This window comes from Rhinichthys klamathensis, unplaced genomic scaffold (assembly GCF_029890125.1).
Source record: "Rhinichthys klamathensis goyatoka isolate OS25496 unplaced genomic scaffold, OSU_Roscu_1.1 h1tg000094l_1, whole genome shotgun sequence".
NCBI classification, from domain to species: domain Eukaryota; kingdom Metazoa; phylum Chordata; class Actinopteri; order Cypriniformes; family Leuciscidae; genus Rhinichthys; species Rhinichthys klamathensis.
The window spans coordinates 1,166,924-1,189,965 of record NW_026606633.1 but is presented as its reverse complement, the minus strand read 5'-3'; the positions used below and the strand labels follow the sequence as shown (position 1 = coordinate 1,189,965).

Here is a 23,042-nt window from a genome sequence, read left to right as displayed (position 1 = left end):
GTGGCGCTATAACTTTGACTCACAATAGTCACATCCATGTGATCGGCCTCTTACAGCGAACATACTGTTGAAGTTTCATCAAGATCAGTTAATGTATGCAGAAGTTATAACACACTTCCTGTTTCCATTATTCGCCATAAATTCGTTTCCTCGCCACGGCCAAACCGTTCGAGATATGAAAAATCCCCTGGCAATTTTTCATCCTCAATGTCTTGACATCATGCTGAACGAGTTTCCTTGCGATTGGTTGAATTCTCTAGGAGGAGTATATCGAATTCCAGGGGCATACGCTTCCAAACAAACCATAATAGCCGACTTCCTGTTGGGCTGGGGTAAAAAGTAAAAGTACAAAGGATATATGAACCGATGAGATCTATATGTGTACCGAGTTTCATATTATTACATGGAAGCGTGTTTGATTTATGGACCAAGTTTTCGGACCCCGTTCCAGGGGGCGCTGTCGAGCCCCCCTGCCACGCCCGGGTACCAGCTTCAGCCCGGCCCTGATGGCCGCGGGTTCTGACCAGTGTGCAAAGTTTCAAGAGTTTTCGTGCACGTTAAGAGCCCCAAAAGTGCCCGAATAGTCGATAAAATAATAATAATAATAATAATAATAATAATAATAATAATAATAATAATAATCCTAAGGAAAACAATAGGGCCTTCGCCTTTTCAAGGCTTGGGCCCTAATAATCCTAAGGAAAACAATAGGGCCTTCGCCCTTTCAGGGCTTGGGCCCTAATTAGTACTCACACCGCCTACAACGTCACCAAGCTCACCCCGATCAGCCTGACGGGGGCGCTACAGCGGTCAAAAGTACGAAATGGCTCAAGTATCTTATATCGTTGGAATCCTTGGCTCATGGCGGACAAAATGCCCTGGATTTGCTTGTTGTTCGGCGAAAATTTCGGGTATTATAGATTTTTGGAAAAAACTACTTTTGCGAACCAGTCCTAGGTTTTTGGCCCGATCGGAACCAAACCAGTGCAGCAAGATTCTCTGGAGCCTGATTGTCAAAAGTTAGCAAAAAAACAAAGTAGAAATTTCGGTTCAAGGGCCGCCAAAACGTTCAAAGTGGGAGGAGCCACTTTTACTAAAATGGCTATAAGTCGTGAACCGAATGAGAGATTTTCACCAAACTCAGTGCACCTATGTAAGAGCTCATTCTGTGGTCACGTTGAAAAGGACGCCGTGACTGGCCACTTGGTGGCGCTATAACAGGGAAAAACATGAAAACACCTATAAATACTTCACCGCTAGTCCGATTGACTTGAAAATTGTCATGCCGTGTCTTTGTCCGAGCTGCAATGATTGTCTATGCGTACATTGGCGTATCTCAAAAAAACAAGTCCGCCATTGGCCAATGAATTACTGTTAACTGTTAAAAAACTTTAAATCCATATATTTCCCGTTAAATTTCCTGTATTGGCTGTAAATGGTCATTTCCATCAATTATTGAGATGGTAAAAGGCCTGCTAAATAAAACAATGTATTTTTACGCATGTGTTTTAAGGCCTTAAACTGCTTGAACCCTGATAATTGCTGCTCACAGCTATATTTTTATTTTATTTCTGGGAAAATTATGATATATAGTATATTATAGTATATATATCTATATCCAATGACATCTGCAATGCGTCTGTATAAATGCGCATGAGTGTATGTTACACAGAGGGCCTTGGGATGGTGAGAGTCAAAAACAGAGAGCAAAGGCACGAGAAATGTATGACATAAGACTGCTCAAGCACTCTGTACATATTTTCCATCAGGAAAGAAGTGTCATTTCATTCTGGTTTCAGACTCTGACTGCACTCTAGCCAGCACTGAGAGAACGCTGGCTCCTCCACAGAATCACACGGCGCGTCTGTGCGCCAGTCTGTGAAAGCTCCATCAATATCTGCTCAGGCTCAGACAGCTTGTTCTTGTTGCAGTGTGTACGCACATGTTGACAGGAACCTTTCCTGCTGTAATGGAATACATTGAAATTGACGGAGGAGGCTGACCCCTTTGGATGAGTGCAATTGCCTTTGTACACACATACACTCATATGCATTCAACACATGTTAAAGCTCCTGATATGAAAGCACACATGCACACTTCCATGTTTTCTGTCATCAGGTCACATGTACAGTACACACAGGACACAGTCAAGACAACATATGCCTGCCATTAGCCAAACACAACACACGCACACATTTTCTCTGTTGCTCCTCTAGTCTGAGAAACAGTGGCCTGCAGTGCTGGCACAGTCTATGTGTGAAATCGGACTTTTCTGCAAAGATTTGCCGTGAAATGCTGTGTTTGTTTGGGCTTAGGTTGCATTAGTGCGCATGGTATGACACAAACTACTCAGTCTTACGCTGTGTCCTAAGTGTCAAACCCTCTGTCTTCAATCTCTGAGTTTATCCTTAACAGATGCATCCGTGACATGCAAAAAAAGCGTTTGTTGGCTGCCTGGTTTCTATTTTTTTATAATGCTGAGGAGCTCCACTCAGAGTAAAATCTCATTGGTCCATAATCCTGCTCCAAATAAATATATAATAAAGATCATATGTTTTGATTGGTTTTGCTTTTCTCAGTATTTATGCAGCATTGACTTATTATTGTTTTTTTAATTTTCATTTTTGGGTCTTTAAAGCCTTGAATGATCCTGTTTTTGAATAAAGTAATGCTTTCTGTTCAACTATTTGGTCTATTTTCTCTTTCAGCCAAAAAGCGAAAGTGGCATTTTATGGCATTTTTGGCCAAATGTTTTTTTTTGTTTTTTTTTCAGTGCATGCTACAGTCATGTAAAAACCAACTGGAGCACATGTTGACTATACAATGATCACACTCAGATTCGGCCAACATTAGTGGACACACACATACGCACATGAAAGGAAAATGGCACAGGAAGGGCCGAGAGTAGATGAAAGGAGAATAAACATTATGATGAGGATGAATCGTAGAAAGAGAGGGAGAAAGAGGATGTGATGTTGATAAGACTGCAGGTTTGGGTGGAGAGCAGTCCATCTGTGCTCCAGATCTCATCTGTGACTCTGAGCTGGAGAACATGACACACTGTCACTGTCTGCTTCTCATTTAGTCTCTCTCAAACACACACAGGTCTGTCTGTATGAATGAACAGCAGTGGTAGGAGGCTTTCCTAGTTTCCTTAGCACATTTATTATCATATTAAAACTTATAGGTTACACTCATGTTTCAGCACACTATCCAGCAAGAGTTTGCGAAAACTACAAATCACTCAAGGAGAATTACGCTGTCCGAGGGCATTAAACGGACAAAAGCCTATCCTGTAGATAAGAGAGAAGTTGGAAGGACTCTCTCAGTCTTTCTCTTTGTCTTTCTCTCTCTTGCTCTGCTTAGGAATGAGCATCATATGGTTTAGATGCTATCAGACGCCCCAGGGTCTGATAAAGAGCAGTGGGAGTCAGTTATCTCTCCCAGTGGGAGGGGCTACTATCTTCAGAATGTGAGAGGATCAATGCAAGAGTGCAGAACAAGCACACACACACATTTTTTTATCAATCATGAGGAATTTTCATTGACTTCTATTGTTTATATACTGCGAATTATATTTTTTGACTATTCTGTTGCATACATTTTTTTTTCCATTTTTATATATTTACATTAAACATGCTTTTTTTTGTACTGTTCATTTTTACTGATGAGGTTAGGCACATTTGTGCTTGGTGATTTTAATACCATCCGAATCAAGCATGTTTTTCTTGCACAAATTTAAATCAAAATTACGAAGCATTTTTGAAGGATCATGTGACACTGAAGATTAGAGTAATGTCTTGGAAAATTCAGATTTGCCATCACAGGAATAAATTAGATTTTAAAATATATTCAAAATAGAAAATATGTATTTGAAATTTAAATAATATTTCACAATATTCCTTTTTTTTTACTGAATTTTTGATCAAGTAAATGCAGCCTTGGTGAGCATGAGACTTCTTTAAAAAAACTATTTTTTTTTTTTAATGATAGTGTTATATTATACATCGGTCACATCTATATACGTCTCTTTTTATTTCAAATGGTTTCATGATGCATGTACATCCACTTGACCTTCAATAACACTTCATGACCTTCCCAATCTCTTCAGAATCAGTACGAAAACACAAGAGCTGTATTAACTGTAATGTCGTTCAGAAAACCAATCATGTCCTAACAGTACAACTCCCCCCTCTACAAGGCAAAAAAAAATTAACTCTCTCTCTCTCTCTCACACACACACACACACACACACACGGGTTAATAAGTGTCCTTAAGCCCCATGCAGCTCAGCTCATCTCTACTGGCATGTTTATTCAGAGCGGTGGGCTTTCAGGAGGCTGAGTTTTATTTGACCTCTGACCCCCTCTCAACAATGCTCCTCCTACTCTGTTTATTCATCCCTCCATTCCATCTTTCCCTTAGCTCCTAGAGACCGGCCTGAGCGTTTTCCTGTTTCTCAGTGGTGTACCCTTTCACTTTCTCTATACGTTTCATACTCTTTTGTAATTTCCCTCTTTCTTCTCCTCACAGCACAGAAGCAGCTGGAGCGCTGAGAAACAGTTGATTATTTTCCTGCTCTTTCGTCTTGTTTTCTTTTTTTGTTTGAAGGGAAAGAACGGCTGAAGACTCCGCTACCGGTGCTGCCAAGTCAAATGGCAGAGTTTGTTTTTGGACAAGTGCAAAAAGTGAGAGAGAGGGTGTGCGAGAGAAAATAAAAGAGAAACTCTCTCCATGATCTTATTAAACAGACACAGATGGTCACTGCAGGCTGACAGCGGGTTCAAGACACAGACTGACAGGATGGAGACGAGTGCATGGAGAGATTAGACAGAGAGATGAAGAGATTTGTCTGGCAAGCCAGGAAGGAGAGGAAAACCAAAATGCACCAATGTGCTACCAAACTTCTCTTGGCAGTAACTTATATAGACTCCTGGACTAAAAGAAAAGACAAGACAAGGAAAGCATGTAAAAGAGAAACCCTGGTCCAGAAAGTGCTTCTGCTCTGTTTCTTTAAGGCAATGCATTAACCGCTTACACACAGAAAGAAAAAGGTGTAAAAAATGTACCTGTAGGGGTACAACAGTTTGTCACTGGGGCAGTACCCTTAAAATGACATCTTTGTACCTTTTTTATCACAAAAAGTTTAATAGTAGTACCTTAAGGTACGTATTTGTACTCTAAGGTACTTATGTGTAACTTCTAGGAGTAAAAAAGGTACATTTTAAGGGTACTGCAAGAAAAAATGCAGAATTTATACAAAATGGTTTAGAAAAATGTCAAAACAACATTAAAATCTCACCTGCTTTGATTCAGGACTGTGTGTCGTTGGAAAATTGAATTAAAAATACCTTTAAACTTCAAATTAAAATGGAAGCAGAATTTAAATTCTAATTGAATTCAAATTTGAATTTTAGGAAGTACAATTAATATGGAACATAAATAAATGCAAATGCAATAAATGTAATGGACTAATTAATATTATAATTGTTCATTAAATATGACAAAATAAATAGATCACAATTTTGCTATTTTTATAAAGTTCCCTGAAACAATGTGGTGGAAATTTTGTCTGTGGGAGTATTATTGTATTGACAATACTATACTTTCAGTTCAAATTCGCATTCAAGAATTAATAGCGTCCAATTCTTACATTCTAATTTTGTCCAACCTTGCTATGAAAAACGTTCTGCTGAAAGATTAGAAACTAAAAACTTCATGCCATATATGAGTTATCCCAAGCTAATCCACAAAATGCACAATATCTCTGTGACATGTAGGGGGCAGTCAAGAGTGAGAACAAAAGTGCAGGGATACATTTGGCAAGAAAGAGAGAACCTCTAATTAATGACCAATAAAGAGCAAGTGTCATCCACAAGATGTTGGTTTGAAGTGGTCGGCTGTGCTTGACTGCTGTTTTTCTTTTTATGTTTGGATACGCTGAGCTGATTTTGGCTCGCACTGCCCACCAACTGCACCTGTGCCCATCTGCACTTTTCCCACAATGCATCTGACCACTCTAAAAGAGACGAAATCACTTCCAGCTGTGGTGCACATGCGTTTGCAGCCAGCTATTATTTATTTTGCCATCCTCTCTCCCTCCATCCCTCTGTTCTACCTCAGAACTTTCCATAAACAACAATGAAGACAAGCGAGTCAAATAATTGAATGAAGCAAGAGACCCAAAGAAATGAAGGTGTGAGAGGGATAATGTAATGAGCTGTGTGTTGGTCGTGTAGAAGATCTGCGCCAGCTGAACTAAAAAAGAAGTTCGCAGGACCACTAACACGTGTCAATGAAATAGCATGCTTCTTTTTCCTCCTCTCATTTGGGATCATTACATGGGAATTAACATTCTCTTCTTTTGTGTTTCCCTCCCTCACTCGGTATTTTTCTCTATTTATTTTCTCCAAACCGCTAATGAAATGTTGGAATGCAATGCTTGGGAGAAGGTAAGACGTTCCAGAAGCAGGCTGGGTTCTCCAAACTTTTTTTGTATGCAAAGGGGTTTCTGTGTTTAATCAGTCCATGAGACTCAAGCCCCGTTTACACCTATTATCCGTCTCGAGTGATCCAATCACAAAAAGGAAATTCTCACCACTGTTTCTCCCAGACATACTTTTTAGGTTTATCTGATATCTAAACCTTAACACTTGTATTCAACATCATCCTGTTTTAAACTGACCACCAAAACGGATGTTGTTATCAGATAATAAACGGGGCCTCTCACATGTCAAGAAACACAGAAGAGTCTATCTGGGTAAATCGCACACCTAGCACCCTGTGAAATCTCCATTACCAGAGCGAAAGTGCTGTGAAAATATGCTTTTGTTTAGCACAATGGATGCTTAAGGGTGTTCACACTTCAACAAATGGAACATTCTCACACACTTTAGCCATCCTTCATCCCACATACACACACAAAACACCCGGCCTTAATGTCTGCGCTCTCTCGCACTCTGTCCATCAAATGAACAGCAAGCACAGAATGATCCAATTCTCTTTCCTGGCTCGCTTTCGTCTTCGCCGTCCCATCCTTTAATCCCTCTATCTATCACGTCCCAGTCGTCCTTTCATCTCTCTATTTCTCACATGGAATGCGCTTAAGGTTAAGGGAAACTCCTCATTTTTGGCACCAGCACAAAAGCGAGGCAGATGGGTCAGACACCCGTCTCCTAATCTGAGCGTGCCATGGCCGCTGCAGCAGCTGGCATCACTATAAAGCTCCCATGTGTGGGCAAATACCGTGGCACACAGAGCCAGAGCACATCTGCACAGGAGGGCAACACCCGACATGACATGGCAACGTAAAAAATGAAGACAATAAAACAACACACGCAATATAGAAATAAACGGCCGGCGATTACAGGGCCGGCAGGGGGTCGGCTTAGAGCACGGAGAGCTGGCTGGATGTGAAGTGCGATAGATGGAGTGCATTCGTGCTGTTCTGGTGCTGGTTTGATCGTGGTCCATTTTGGGATTACCGCACTGGCAGCGTGACAAAGATCTGCACAGCACTAGGCTGAAAATAGAATTGTTTAAAAAATGTTTAATAGATTAAATAGTATCACTGACCCCACGCTGACATCATACCCAGGTATAGTGTTGGGAAAGCTACTCAAACAACAGTGTTGTTATAGTTAAATAAAACTATTAAAAATCATTTTCTTTATTTGAAATAAAGCTAAAATGAAATAAATATATATATAAGATGAAAAACGAAAAAATTAAGTTATATTGAAATATTTTTAAGACAAAAACTAATAAAAATGACAAAAGCAGTTTTGTTAAATTATAGAACTTAAACAAATCAAAATGAAAACTGAAAATATAGACAGACAGACAGACAGACAGACAGACAGATAGATAGATAGATAGATAGATAGATAGATAGACAGACAGACAGACAGACAGACAGACAGACAGACAGACAGACAGACAGATAGATAGATAGATAGATAGATAGATAGATAGATAGATAGATAGATAGATAGATAGATAGATAGATAGATAGATAGATAGATAGACAGACAGATAGATGACAGACAGACAGACAGACAGACAGATAGATGACAGACAGACAGATAGATAGATAGATAGATAGATAGATAGATAGATAGATAGATAGATAGATAGATAGATAGATAGATAGATAGATAGATAGATAGATAGATAGATAGATAGATAGATGATAGATAGATAGATAGATAGATAGATAGATGTTAGGCTATGATTCTCAAACTTTTAAACAAAGTGATGTCAAGTTTGGTTTGCTTGCTATTGGCAATGCTTTGCAGTAGACAAAGCACATCGGACTAGTGAGCAAAACAGCATTCTGTATTTCATTCCCAGTGCTAAATAGAAGAGCACAGACTCTCATTTCCAACCTTTCTGCATGAGGCAGGAACTAAATCTTCTGTAGACTTTAAGCTAGTGCATAAATCAATCAGCATCACTGCTTTCATTGACCATTTTCATTGCTGTATTTTTGTCACACACACACACTCACAAACACACACTCCCTGTAAATCTCCAAGGCAATTAATGTGACGGGATCCAGCCAGAATAGAGAGGTGTAATCAAGTACACAAATCAACTGACCACACATGATCGGGTATGAACCTGTTAGCCAGCAGAGTGCACGACAGTGTGACATTCGATCTACCTTTCCATGCAAAATAACAGGAAAAACGACCCCCTCCCACCTCTAACGGGCTGTGCTGTCAAAACGCTTAACTTTGATTGACAGCCAGAGTCGGGCGAGTCAGCCAATCAGGCGTGGTGTGGGAACGAAGTGGGCGGGAGTGTGAAGTTTAACCCCAGGAGTCAGGGACAGCTGCAGTGTCACTGTGGTCTGTGGCTGTTGCACACCATAAATTCTCTCTAAAGAGAGTTTACTTTTTATTTTTAATGGGGGCTGTAAATTTACAACCCTTGGACCCTGAAGATAGAGCCGTTTTTAAAGCAGCACTCCCTGTCTTTTTTGTTTCCCTCTTATACCTGTTTCTCTAGAAACTGCCTGCTTTACACAACATATTTGTACCTGGCAGTATGCTGGCGTAATTTTTGGGCGCCTCCAAAAGGAAAAAAAATCATATGGAGTATGTTTATAGTGTGTGAATAAATGAAGAGTGCGCTTGTGACTTTATATTGTGTGTGTGGGAGTAAAAATGACTAAACTTGTGTATTTTATGTGTTCAAAATGACAAACTGCCCCCCCTCTCTCTCTCTGTGTGTGTGTCTGCAGGTGTTGTTTGCTCTGAACCAGACTCTACTGCAGCATGAAAGTTTGCGTGCAGGCATTTTGCAGGGCGCCTTCACTACTGAGGACCTCATCACACACTACAACTGTGGAGACCTCAACTCAATCATCTTCAATCATGACACATCACAGGTACACACACACAAAACACACACTCCTGTTCTATGATGTGAGTATGTGTGTAGTGTAACCGCATGTGATGTATTGAAGTCATTATGAGCTTAAAGTTTGAGCAGCAACAGGTTCCTTCTGATGGATGGCCTATAATTCTCCACTTCACCCTGCACGCTAAGAGATTAAAGCAACGTCACACACACAGTGCAAGAGAGAACGAACATTTTAGGAAAAATGTGAGGGAGTAGTAAGAGGAAGGAGGAAGGGAATTTCTCTCTGTTGTTCCATATTTCCTGCAAAGATCAGACGCTGGGCATCTAATGGCTTTACTGTCTGATAAGGTATCTGACTGCTCTCCCTTTCACTGCTTTATGCCTCTCAGCTTCATTCTCTTTCTCGATTTCGGTTTCTATATGCGGAAATTATGTAATACTTGACTTAGAGCTTGAGTTGAGTTTTCTGCTTGTCTCTTCATTACAGACAGAAATCCAAACCGCATTCAAGGATAATGTATACATATATAAACTCATTGAATGTCAGGTTCCCTCTTTTTACTGAATTTCCATGACTTTTAGATCTTTTAGCACACTGAAGGTTCTCTATACTGTGTCTTATAGAGGAGGAGGAGGAGGAGAGAGAGAGAGTATAAGAGGGCATTACGGGAAAGCCTTCTCTAAAAGTGGTTTGGATGCTTGCTGGGGTACAGCAGTTCATCTATCAGTGTCTGAATACAAAAACACACACCACACACACACACACACACAGAGAGTCAAACGTATGGCTTTCTGCATCGCTGCACTTCACCTTCAGTTCTTTAGTGCACAGCTCAGGCAGGAATCTCTCAGATAAACACGTGCACAGCCATATTTACCCTCTCTGCCTCCCAATTTCCAAACTGTTCTCTCATTAGAGGGGCGAATGGATAAACACACACACACATACATAGTATTTAGACGTTCCAAAGCTCTGGATTCTAACAAGAGGCCACCTCACAGTTTCCCTTTTAAGTCTATCTTGCTTCCTCCGTCCTGGTACCATTATCCATTACCCCCCTCCCCTCCCCTCATTTCTGGTGTATGTATAGCCAGTCAAGACATGGGAAGCGTTGTGTTTCCGAACATCTATTAGAGCGAAAGGTCCAGAATTGAGCTCCATAACCATATTTCCCTAATGCCCTGCTCTCTTCCAAAGATCTATACTCACTTTTCCAATTCTAAAGATGGATTCCATAGACATTTAGAAGCTCAAGTAAAAAAAAAAAAAAAAAAGGTAATTACGACTTAAATGTATAAGTAAAATTGTGACTTTATGTATGACATTTGTGACTTTCTCATAATTGCCTCTTTATCCCATAATTGTGACTTCATATCTTGTCATTGCAGACTTATGTATCTCACAATTGCAACTTTCTGACTCATATGACGCATAAAAGTATAACATTTATTTTAAACTGTCTTAAATGTTTTACAATTAAAACATGGAATTCGCAGAAACATTTTACTCTATTTTTCACTCTATGAAAAAAGGTCTTTCACACATTTTCCTAACAAGGTGATATGGTGTAAATAGGCCTTAAAGACCCAATGAAATCATATAGAAAACCTTGACTCAACCTCGATTATAAACAGTATTGAAGAGGAAAATAAGAGAACTTTGTGCCATAAAGCAAAGCTTTTCAAACTATAAATCTCTATTGCATAATTTACCCTATTATGATTTTGATTTACTGTAGTTTATGACAGAAATGTTATAGTTTCATTTTAAATCTAAAAGTGGGCATCCATTAGACTTTTATTCCATTAAAAAAATGGACAAGCTCAATCATTTCGATCAGAAAAACTTCACCTCATTGTGGAAAACCAATTCACAGGGACTTTAAGATGGCGTCTTTATTGTCTTTCCCCAATCTTCCTTTTCTTTTTCTGTTCTATTCCATCTTTGAAGTCTATTTTCCCTTTTCTCCTTCCATCTATTCAGTCCATCCCTATGTATTAATAGCAGACTGTGTAAAGAGACGCGGCCCACTGTAGAAAGCTTTCTTTGCCCTGCAGCAAATCAATGGAGTCCAAGACAGTAAAACAGCATTTGTAAGTGTGTGTGGATGTCACGTTCCACAAAGCGTCATAAACTTCTCAGCTGGCCAATTTATCACATACACAGACTAAGATTCATGCCAGGCCTTTAGTAACAGCTCTCTCTCTCTCTTTTTCCTCTCTCAGCTTCCGCATTTCATCAACAGTTCCCTGCCAGCTCACGAGCGCTTGACAGCGCAGCAGATTGACAGTTACCTGCGGCAGGAGCTCATTTACAAACGCAACGAGCGAATGGCCCGCCGTGTCTCCGCCCTCCTTCAGAGAAGCCCCACCCAAAGATTCTTTTTTGCTTTCGGAGCTGGTGAGTCACACAAAATTTATAACCATTACACACATACACACTCTTAACAACGTGAAGATGAGGTCAGTTGACATTGACTAGGAATAGGTCCAGCTCCACATACAAAACAAACACACATACACGCGCACACGCGCACACACACACACACAAACTCCCCCAACTGGCAGTAAAACCAAAAGGCCCTCAGAACTTTTCCCACGACTGAGAACACATCACTTACATTCCTATTCTGTGTGCACCTGTGTGCGATTCTCTGTCTGTTTGACAAATGCATACCTCACAAAATGCATTATTTTCATGAAATGTTAAATCATCAAAAGGGTTGCATATAGTGAGAGTTTGGGTGTGTATTATGCTAATTACTAACTTTAGAATAACACTTTAGAATAATCCAGATTCATTAGAATGAGAATAGAAATGCACACGTGTACACACCTGTTCTAAATTTAGTGAAATCGTTTTGTACACACGTAATTAAGAACACTTGAATGCATGTAATAGTGAATGAGACCCAGTGAGAGGACTGACAGCTACTCTCATCTGTAAGAGTGTGAGTGGTTTGTTTTTAATTTGCATTCCAAGCTAATGCTGCTTCAAGTCCTCAGGGATAACTGTGGTGTGTGTATGAGCACACGTTTTTGTTTGTGAAGTTTATTAGCACTGATGGGGTGAATCTGAGGTTTTCTACTGGACAAGTGTGTGTGTGTGTGTGTGCGTGTGTGTGTCCCTGTCTGTCAATTTGTAAGTGTTAATGAAATAGAAGTAGACTATAACATGATAATGCCCTGTGTTTTTTTATTTATATTTAGCTCAAAATCAGTAAAAGATCAAGACTGTGACAAATATAACGCACTAATAGTTCGGCAACTGCAGTGTTAGTTTGTCTGTTTGTCCCTGGAGTTCTTGTCCTTTCTCTAACTGTGTTTACTCAGAGCTCTTGTTTGAGTTACTCACAGTTTCGTTTGGACCATTTCACACAGAACCTAGTCAGAACTATTGACAGAAAGCAAAATTGGCAGCTGTAAACCTGGGCTCAGAGGGTTCTACAGTTACCAGAGTGCTCCACACGTTTCTGTTGGGGTGATTAAAGTACACATTGTGCTGGTAAAGTGGTTAAACAAGCCATCCATCTTTGCTCCTCAGCAAACCTGCCACCTTTGCTTTGTAGACTTTCCAAAAGCATGTTTTGATTCAACAGGAAGCCCTTATGGCACAGGCTAGAAGACTCTTTTGGAAAATCATACACATGTGCACTTACACATACCCCCAACCCTGACGCCAAAGCACCTTTTTGTAAAAAGTTCCCTATAAGTCATCCATACAATGTATGTTGATTAAAAATCTGATCAGCGATAGCTCTACCTGACATTCACTTTCATGAATGAATCATTCTTTTGAATTGGATATGTTCAAGGAATCAACAGACACACAGTTTACAAAACTAAATGATTTGTTTATGAATAAGACTTGATTCCGTTTAGCTCAGTTTTCATTCACTCCTTCAAGTGAACTGTATTAGTGGACTAACGTAGGAAACAGTGATTGATGGTTTAGGGGCGATTTCGTATGTGGTAGAAGCACAAGTAGAAGTTACTGCTCCCTACTGGTTTGGAGTAGTAAATCACATATTAAAACCAAGGCTTCATGTAGACCAGGGGTGTCCAAACTCTGTCCTGGAGAGCCACTGTCCTACAGAGTTTAGCTCCAAATTGCCTTAACACACCTGCCTGGATTGGAAGTTTCTATATAGTGAGATCTTGTTTAATTGGGATTGGAGCTAAAATTTGCAGGGCAGGACATTGGCCCTCCCCTCCAGGAGCAAGACTGGACACACCCCTGATGTATAGCCTACAGTTTTGTGAAAATTCTGTTTTTCATAAGAAAAGCAATTCTTATTCTCTTTCATCTGTTTTGCTTTGTTTTTTTGTGAGTGTGAGAAGGACTGGCAAGTTACATAACAGGTCAGATGATAAGCAGGAACACACCACCATGGCACATCTGTTTATGCTACAGATCAGAGATCACAGACACAAACTTCAGTATCTTTGTATTTCACATCCACTAGAAATCTATTAACAAACCTCCGACAAACACAGATATCTTACATAAAGAGCCTTATGTCAAGGCAATGCTATACGATGGTAAACGCTGTTTGTGTAATAAAAATCATTTTGCTTTCCTCAAACATATTCACTCACATCCTAATTAGCCATTTGCTGAGCAAGGAGAGAGCGTGTGTGTGGCGTTTCAGCAGGTTCTCATTTGCCTGGTTCCTCGGTGCTGCGTGGAGTTTCGTGCTCTTATTGAAAACATCCCTAGGAATTTCCTGCAATGGCCACAACCCAGGCCAACCACTTTCTTCTTTAATACACACGCTACATGTGATAGGGAGCATTTGTCTTCGCATTAATGGCCTCAGATTTGTTTTGCTATTGATTTGACATGCATATGACACTAATAAATGACAAAGCTAATATCACAGGCTCTAAAGCACTATTACAGTCAGTTCCAGTAAGAGCAAGGGACACTGTTTATGTCTTACTGTGTTTGTATGAATGTGATCACTCATCCGTGTGTGTGTGTGTGTGTGGTGAGGAACTCTCAGCACATGTGTTTTGCAGTTGTTTGTGGTGGTCATTGTATTGTCATTCCTTACAGAAGTGCTCAAAAAGAATTGCTTCAAAGGGCCCTTTGACATGAACATTTTCTTGGTGTCCAACCGAGGGACACTTCACTCCCAAGGTTCTTTGCGCTGCATTAGAAGTGTCAGTCATTGAAAAACCGTAACAAAAGCTCCAGTGGTTTGGGAAGATGATGTCAAAGTACCTTATGTTAAGTTAACTTTGCAGAGTGAATGGAATAGGACAATCGGCATGGTCACAATTGTTTGATAAAGCAATATGAAGCATTGGGACCATTTGCATTGGGTCCAATGGGCTCTATGCACGGCGGTATTTCCGGTGAAGGTCTAAGGATGCTGGATTACTTCCGCCGATCGTAGAGTCCAATGCTATACCGAGAATTTAAATTGGTTTATACTCTATTGCTATACTAAAGAAACGTTAGTCACAAAAACAGACAAAACAGACACCCCTCATTTTGTTTATGCTTCTTTGTTTATTATATTAAATAAACATAACTATATATAAAATTACATCTAAACGTATTAAAGTTTCGTTTCAATTACATCTAAACGTATTAAAGTTTCGTTTCAAAGACCAGAGGACAGTAAATTTTGAAGACTCTGCCATTATCCTGTTTTCCTCGGTTTAAATCTCCCCAACCGGAAACGCAAGAGCATCCTTGCGTCAAACGGGGAAGTTATGCGTGCATATAGCCCATTCATTTTAGTAAAAGTTCATTCTGATGGATTGTTTAAATGAAGAACTTTTGTGGATTCTTTTGAGCTAAACTGGGATGCAAAAAGCAGCCTGACTGTAACTTAATTGCTTTAAATTGAGTCGCTTATAGCTTGTCAAGCGATTTAAAAGATGACTCCACCAGATGGCATCACAATAACCACTGCAATTGGTCCTCTTATTGGCAAGGAATATCATATTATAGAAAGTGAATCTCATGCAGGCTCAAAAAAGGTAATCAGTTTTATCTGAGTCATTAAATGGTCCCTCCAAATACACAACAAAAAAGCTCAACTATTAAATGCAAATCAAATGGAATGGCTTTCGGGACCCTGGAGAAAACAGTCTGTTTGTCTTGAGCTGCGGTGTTGTGTTGGTCTGCATCTCTGAGTACATAGTGCTAAAGTGACTCTCAGTGCCAATTAGACCAGCAGAGCTCATTATCAGTCTCTGCCATTACACGCCTCATTAGCTACTAAAACAACTGATCTAGGTGCTAATGGAATTTAAGCTCACATTACACACATAACACATGATCTCTCTTCTCCCACACACTGTTTGCACTGTGATGCACTTACACAGATGCTTCTACCTGCACAAGTGATTTTATCCAACACACACACACACACAAATAATATGTGGATGCACTCCAAGACAAAGTCTGTGATTTATTATGCAAATTATTTAAGCAGCCTTGTGTCCCTTTACAACAGAAAAAATAACAGTGAGCATAATTGCAGAGTCAACAAAGTCAGAGTCTTGGGAGTGACAACCACATTAAAATGGAGTGAAATCATACAGTGTGTGAACGATACAGTATATTGGCTCACCGTGATAACCATCAGTTATGATGTTTATATATAAACTAATAGCATATATAATTAAAAAATAATATATATTCTTATTGGATGATCGTCTTGATTGTTCACAGGTGTTTCTTGCTAGTCATTATTCTTGGTGTATGAATAGCCCTCATGTTTCCATTGTATCTTGTATAGTTTTATCATTATATGATATTTTTACCATAACCCCCACCCCTAATATATATATATATATATATATATATATATATATATATATATATATGTATGTATATTATACAATTATACAGGCGCAACCGGAGGTCCTCAGCTCCTTGGTTTTAACCATGACTTGCAATTGACCAGGCCAACCAACTTTTTAGCACACAGGACAGGTATATCAGATGTTCTGAATTTAGAGTTGATTACAATGCTCTAGAACATGCTAGAAGTGACCAGGAACATTTAGAATATAGCAGAAGATTGCATTTCCTGAGAATTTTGCAATGAGATCTGGTATATAAGTCATTTTGGACATGGAACTTTTTGTCAAAATGTAAAAAATGTAAAAAAAAAAAAAAAAAACTAATATTTTTACCTAATATCATTCTAACACAATGTCTTACAGTCTTTGCCCACGCTCTTGTGTCATAGTAGACAGTCAGTAGATACTCATTCACCAAGTAAAAATTCACAAAAAAATTTGGCCTGGGTATGAATCATTTTGGGCTTAACTGTATATATAAATAAATAATATTATTTTCTAATATATATGCAGTTATATATGCTACATTGGCTGTACAGTATACATTTGATTCACACACACACACACACACACACACTTTTTGTGCACTGCCCTGTCAATAAATGTAGTTTTTGCTCTTCGAGTATGTGTGCACATACCATTACATGTATTTATGTGCAAGAAAGGCTTCTTTCTGTTTACTGCTTCAAAGCCATTTCAACATTCCAAGAAAAAAAGTAGAGACCCCAGCTGTCAGAAACTAAAACAAACTGTAGGGGCAATTTCCCCTAAATGCTTTAACCCCTGTGAGTTTTGACTGTTAATGCGCTCCTGCTCTGCCTGTTTTTGTCTCTTTCCTCCATTTTCACATTTCCCCAACTGTGAAAATGTCTCCATCCATTGGACTTTCTCTCTCTCTCCCTTTGGTAAATCTGCTTGCCCGCCACCCAACAGTCACTGTAAGAGAAATGTAAATATTTAAAGCCATAAAGGAAACAGTTTCAATGTTTCTGCATCAAACCCTTGAACCCCAAACAGACCTTAAAGTAGTTCAGTCCAGTTCCCCTACGGCAGCGCCACAGAGAGAGTCCCCTCATTATGGAGTCTGCTGAACTACCACCAGAGGAGTCCCTTTGGACAGGTAAACGAGAGAAGCACCCCCTTAATTCTCACTAATCTCTGGGTTCAGCTCAGATCCCTGGGATGGCCTGAAGGCTGGAATTTCCTGATCTTTAGAGATTTATAGGAGGTGTGAGAGCTGATCTGTGGTCATATACTCTCGCTCACACTCAGGGCGGCGCAGAGGTTTTGTTGACTCAGAGACCATGTCGAGATTTATAGATTTCCTGCTGCTGTTAAAACTTGCAGAGGGTAGTATGTGTGTGTGGATTAGATGGAGCTGTGCTGCTTTGCAGGTCAGTAGTTTGTTGGGTTATCACAGGGGATTGAGCGCTGGATAGAAGAAAAATGAATAACTCAGAGGTGGAGGCTTCCCTTGAGCATCATCTGACACACACCCACAGATTCACACATGCTTATAATAATGGACAGCAAGTAGAGAACAAACAAGACAAAAGTAGTACTATGATCAAAGACAATAGCAGCCTGGTGGACCACAATGCATTTCAATTTCATATCACAGATCTCAATGTGTGCTTTCTCCTCTCTTTCAAATGTTCCCTCTCCCCAAGAAATATTTTGTTTGTTGGCTGTCTATCCATAGGGGCCACTGTGATTTTGCCGAAGACATGTTCCTGGATCAACATATTTTGTTGATCCTGAAACAACATTCCTTCCTGAAAATGTAGTCCTAACCCTACCCATAACTTATCCCTAAAATCAGAGAGAAATGATAGGTGAATAACACTGATGTAGAAACACCTAACCCTTGTTGTAAGCCTAAACTTGGCATAAACTGTAAACTTGTACCTCAAATTTGATTGGTTGATTGGAATGTTGTTCCAGGAACATATTATACTTAGTGAAATCACATTCAGATAAGTGTTAAGCAGACAAACATATACCATAGGGTTACCCTAACACCGCAATGTATGTATTAATGCAGTAACAATGCTTTTAGTAGATAAAAGGTTTATGTAAATACTAAATAGTTCAAAGTATGTACAGTTATAGATTTGAATGCCTAAATTGTAAATGAACTAGTTTGCTTTAACTTTTGCTCACTCACTTTGGTTAATGTTTGGTCTGTTTTGCATATAAAAATATAAATATAATATGTAATATAAAATTATTTGCTATCTTATAGCGAGTTTAATAAATTATAATAAAATTGACAAATATGACAAAAAATATATTAACTAGATTTAAGCTGACAATAACTATGACTAAAACAAAAAATCCTGCTGTGTAAACCACTGCTCACAGGTCTAAAATATTGGCTGAATGGCTGTGTGTGTGTGTGTGGTTTGTTTCCATGTATAATGTATCATAAAGGTGCTGACATACCTGGACCCAAACCAAAACACTCAAACCAACCCCTGAACCGCTCACAGTACATCTTCTGAGTGCGAAGATTGGGCGAGAGGAGAGGGGATTCATAAAATGTATAAATGCACCAAAGAATTTTTGCTAAAAAAGTGATTGAGAACCCTTATTACCCCGAGAGTAAAAACGAGAACAAGTCTGATGAAAGTCAAAGAGAGAGAAAGCTCAGAGCCAGGCTGTAAGGACATTAGTTAAACATTTACATTTATTAATACGCCAGACACTGTTATTTAAAGGCACTTACAGTGAATTCAATGTATTCATACTCCCAGTGAATCGAACCCACAGCCATGGAATTGCTCCCGCCATGCTTTACCAACTTAGCTACGGGTTAAAAAACAAACTATGGAAACACCACATGTGCTCTACTTTGACTGAATCAGAAGAATGAACTGACAGTCACTGCACCTGCAAACAGGATGATTTGGATGAGGGCTTTAGGTGTAACCGTAGCGAAAAGCTAGGAGCTTTTGCTAAGCCTCCAATGGATTTGTTTAAGGCCTGCGCGTGTTTTCAGGATTTCTTAACAGCAGTTTTCTCTAGGTAATCAGAATATACTAACTGCGGTCAACACCACAAATATACATAATGAATTGTATCAGCCTTTGGAGAGCTGAAGCTCCTGTAGTGAAGCGAGTCTGTGTGTATGACGCACAGGTTTGTTTGTTTGTTTCTGGGTGTGTATATTTATTTATCGCGTGCCAGTCTTTTGGGTGTGGGTGCCTATGGAGAAAGAGCAAGAGATTAGTTCAGGCTGATTTGTTTTGTAGCATGCATCTGCCTCCTTGCATTAATTAAAGGAGAGCTTTTCAGAAAGACCTCCGCATGTGGCCTAAATAAGTCCCAACAAAGAAAAACCTCACCAATTTGGTAGCCAGGTGACCACCCGCACCTCACCGCAGCCTGAAACTTAATCTAACTACTTCCTCTAGTAACCAAACACTTCTCCAGTAACTACTTCCTCCAGTAGCCAAATGTCTGTGAGAACGCTCTGTCCAGCTGGGTTATTAATGTGGCTCAAACCCTGCAAATAAATACAGCACATAAAAATGAACTGCTCGACTTTACATGCGGAATACAGAGGCATGGCTGTTTTATTTGAGATTTCCATAAAAGATCATTTCTAACCGAGTTTAATATGAACATTAATCAGAGTATGTGGGTGTGATAGCTTGCCGACCATGCCGCAGTGTCGTTGAACCTGAGTCAGCACTGGGATGGGAGACGAGGTGAGGAACACAACAGGACCGGCCTCAATGGACCGCCTGTTCCTTCCCACCGGGCCGAAGGGGGTAGCGGCATAATCTGTCCGTCTGATCTGACCGCCGCTCAGCGGTAGCCTCTTCACGCTCCGTGCCAGTCGCCCCAGCAGCCTTTGAACTCGGCGGCCAAGAAAGCACCGCGGGCCCCATCTCTCCCCCTCCCCTTCCCTGTCTTCACGAGTGATCAGCAAAATAATGATGATAAAGAAGCATGAAAAGAGACAGCCTTGAAGATTTTCAGCGTGCCGTTAATAAGCTCAAGGAGCATGCTGAGGCGATGAGGTCAGGCTGTATTAGCGCTTATTGCTGGGTTGAGTGACACACAGGATTATCGGCTACGCGGACAAGTGAAACAGCTTTCATCAGCGTGGCGCTGGAGCGCGTGCGTTTGATGTCTCAAGAGTGAAGGAATTATGAGTGTATTATATGTGAGAGCTGAGGCGGAGAGACAGTAGCACGGGGGCATTTTATACGGCCTTATTCTTGAAGGAACAAGTGCACCTCAAGATCAAGAACTAGAGAAACTGAGGGCTCTTGAGACAACGTCCGCCCATAACTATATGCACTTATCTGCTTTCTCTTAATATTTGCACACGCCCACCTGAAACTTATCCTCATTAACATGGCAGCACTTGTTTCCTGTGTGCTACAGGTCATTTCCTGGGGAATCATAGTGTACTGGATATTCTGCGGCAGGAGGGCTATGAGGTGGAGCACACACCAGCGCAAGAGCCCATCACACAGTGAGTGCACACACATGCAAACACTTTACACCAGGTTTGTGCAAAATTCAGAATTAATTCGGAATTTGAATCAGAATGCAGTGGAATATACTAAATTGCAATGCAAAGAAATTCAACACAGGCAATGCATTCTGGGGAATTAAGTGTTCTTCCACCCAGGGCCACAAAAGTTAATCCATCCATCCATCGGCTTATAAACCTTGAAACTTTAAGGCTTTTTAAAAAACTTTCAAACATGGTATTGTCAAGCCAAACTTTAATGTTAGCTTGACAACGCCATGTTTGAAAACTTCAAAATTACAGTTATATGAATTTCTTCATAATTCATTGTAATTCTACTTCCTTGCATTCCAATTGGAGCTGAACTTCTGCATCCTGTTTGCTACCTCAATTCAACTTCAGGAACTGAATTTTGAACACAGCTCTGCTTCACACTCTTGGCTTTATGGTTCTCTCACTAAGGACAGTGCTCCTCTTCACCTTTCCCTCCCCGTTAAGATTCAGTCTTCCACTAATTCCGTTTCCTCCCATGCCAATACCGTGCACACACACAATAATTATGAAGTTATTTATACAACAAACTTTCCTGAATATTCTGTGGCGCAGAATATAATGGCGCATACTACATACACAGAGTCAGTAGTGCATCGTATTTCACCACATAGAAACCCAAAGCACATTGTAAATCACCAGGAGGATATTCCACTTACTGTGCTAAACTGCAAACAGTGCTAAACTATGTCTTTTATCTCCCCCTGCTAACCATGACAAGGTGGGCTAGCACTCTTCCAAACTCAGTCCTCACCCAGTTATCTTTTAGAGAGAGGTGCAATGCCTGCTCAAACAAAGAAAACCCACCTCCATTGTTGGCATACTCGTACCATTACTCAACAGGCCTTTAGAGGAGCTGGAAGGAGGTGATCCAAAGGCTTTGTAGGTTGTACTCGTTAAATAGCTGTTGTAATGGCTCCAACACCCAAAAAAGACGCAAATGGAAAAACGAGAGCGACGAGCAAGCCAACAGTCTCAGAAAGGCCGTTAGAACTCAAAAGCACCCAACCACCGCCACAACATACAGCCGGTGTCATTTGAAAAATCTCCTGTTGCAAATTTCAGTGCAAAGGTTTTCCTTTAGCACATTGCGGCACTGGAAGTGGGAGAGGCAGAGAGAGCATGAGGGGGGGGTTCTCAGATTGCTGGAGATGATGACAGTGGCTGTGGTAACAAGCTGACAGCTGGGTGGACTGGCTGAATGACGGACTGACTGTGGTTTAGAAACATGAACCCTTCCAGCTTTCTCAGGCCTGCTCCCTCTAGCTCACTTTTCTCTAGCTCACTTTTCTCTCCTCTGTAAAGCGAAAAAAAATGAGGTGATATGATGTGATATGATGGGCAAGTAAAACAACATGCAATGGCAGCTGGACATGTGTTTACTAAAAGCTCATGAACCGCAAACTTGAGGACAGAAACCAGTCCTGTAGTGTGTTTGTGGTGTACATATGGGTGATTACGAGATTCAAACCAAACAAAACACTCCATGGACCTACTAAACACAGTGGGTTGGCCTAACCACAATGAGGCAGTTTGGAATAAAGTACGGTTTACCAAATGTCGTCATGGTTACTCGATGAAATGCCCTAGGGCACTCACCAGCAGGAGGTGACAAGTATAGAGTGGCATAATCTTGAGCAATGCTACGCCCTACTGGTTCACTATGGTAAAGTCTATGTCCAAATGTCTATAATGAAACAAGAGTCATGACTGTATAACACTAGCATTTAATAGCTGTGTGGATTGGTATGCAAGTCTGAATTTGGATATCAGTAAGGGAGCTCAAGACTTTGAGGTTGTAGTTTTGACCTCACTGGCTCTTTGTAAATTCTTAGCAAGCCGAAAGGTTGATATGAAGCTGTTTGAAGTCAAAGGTATCTCCAAAACACATGCACACACACCATAAGCCAGAGCTTTTTTAAAACGCTACTAGGATTTTATCTCCAGTACTTCAAAGGTGTCTCCTGACACTACCCAGTTCTCAAATAACCTTCATATGTATTAATCCACTATTTTAAGTAGGGAATAGGGATGCATCGATACTAAAATTCTGACCTGTATGCCGATAATCAGAAAATTGCTACATGTTATAAATGGCTGATATTAAAATATGCATTAATAATACATTTTAATTAAAATGATCTTTAAATACATTTTTAAAAATAACAGTAAAAGCTAAAAAATACTCATTTTAAATGCTACAACTAAATTTATATTAAAATTCTGACCTAAACTGATAGCCTGATATTATCTTTTTATGATATAGATGGCTGATATTCAAATATTTATTATCAGTCAATTTTAATTT

At 40.0% G+C, this 23,042-nt stretch overlaps 1 protein-coding gene across 1 annotated transcript in view; it reads left to right on the top strand.

The window, feature by feature from the left end:
• Window positions 1-23,042, top strand: part of trabd2b (TraB domain containing 2B) — a 57,160-nt gene that overhangs the window by 32,465 nt on the left and 1,653 nt on the right. Inside the window, exons 3-5 of the mRNA XM_056252344.1 lie at window positions 9,248-9,394; window positions 11,596-11,770; window positions 20,593-20,683. Coding sequence (XP_056108319.1) covers window positions 9,248-9,394; window positions 11,596-11,770; window positions 20,593-20,683 — 413 coding nt within the window. The remainder of the gene's footprint in view (window positions 1-9,247; window positions 9,395-11,595; window positions 11,771-20,592; window positions 20,684-23,042) is intronic.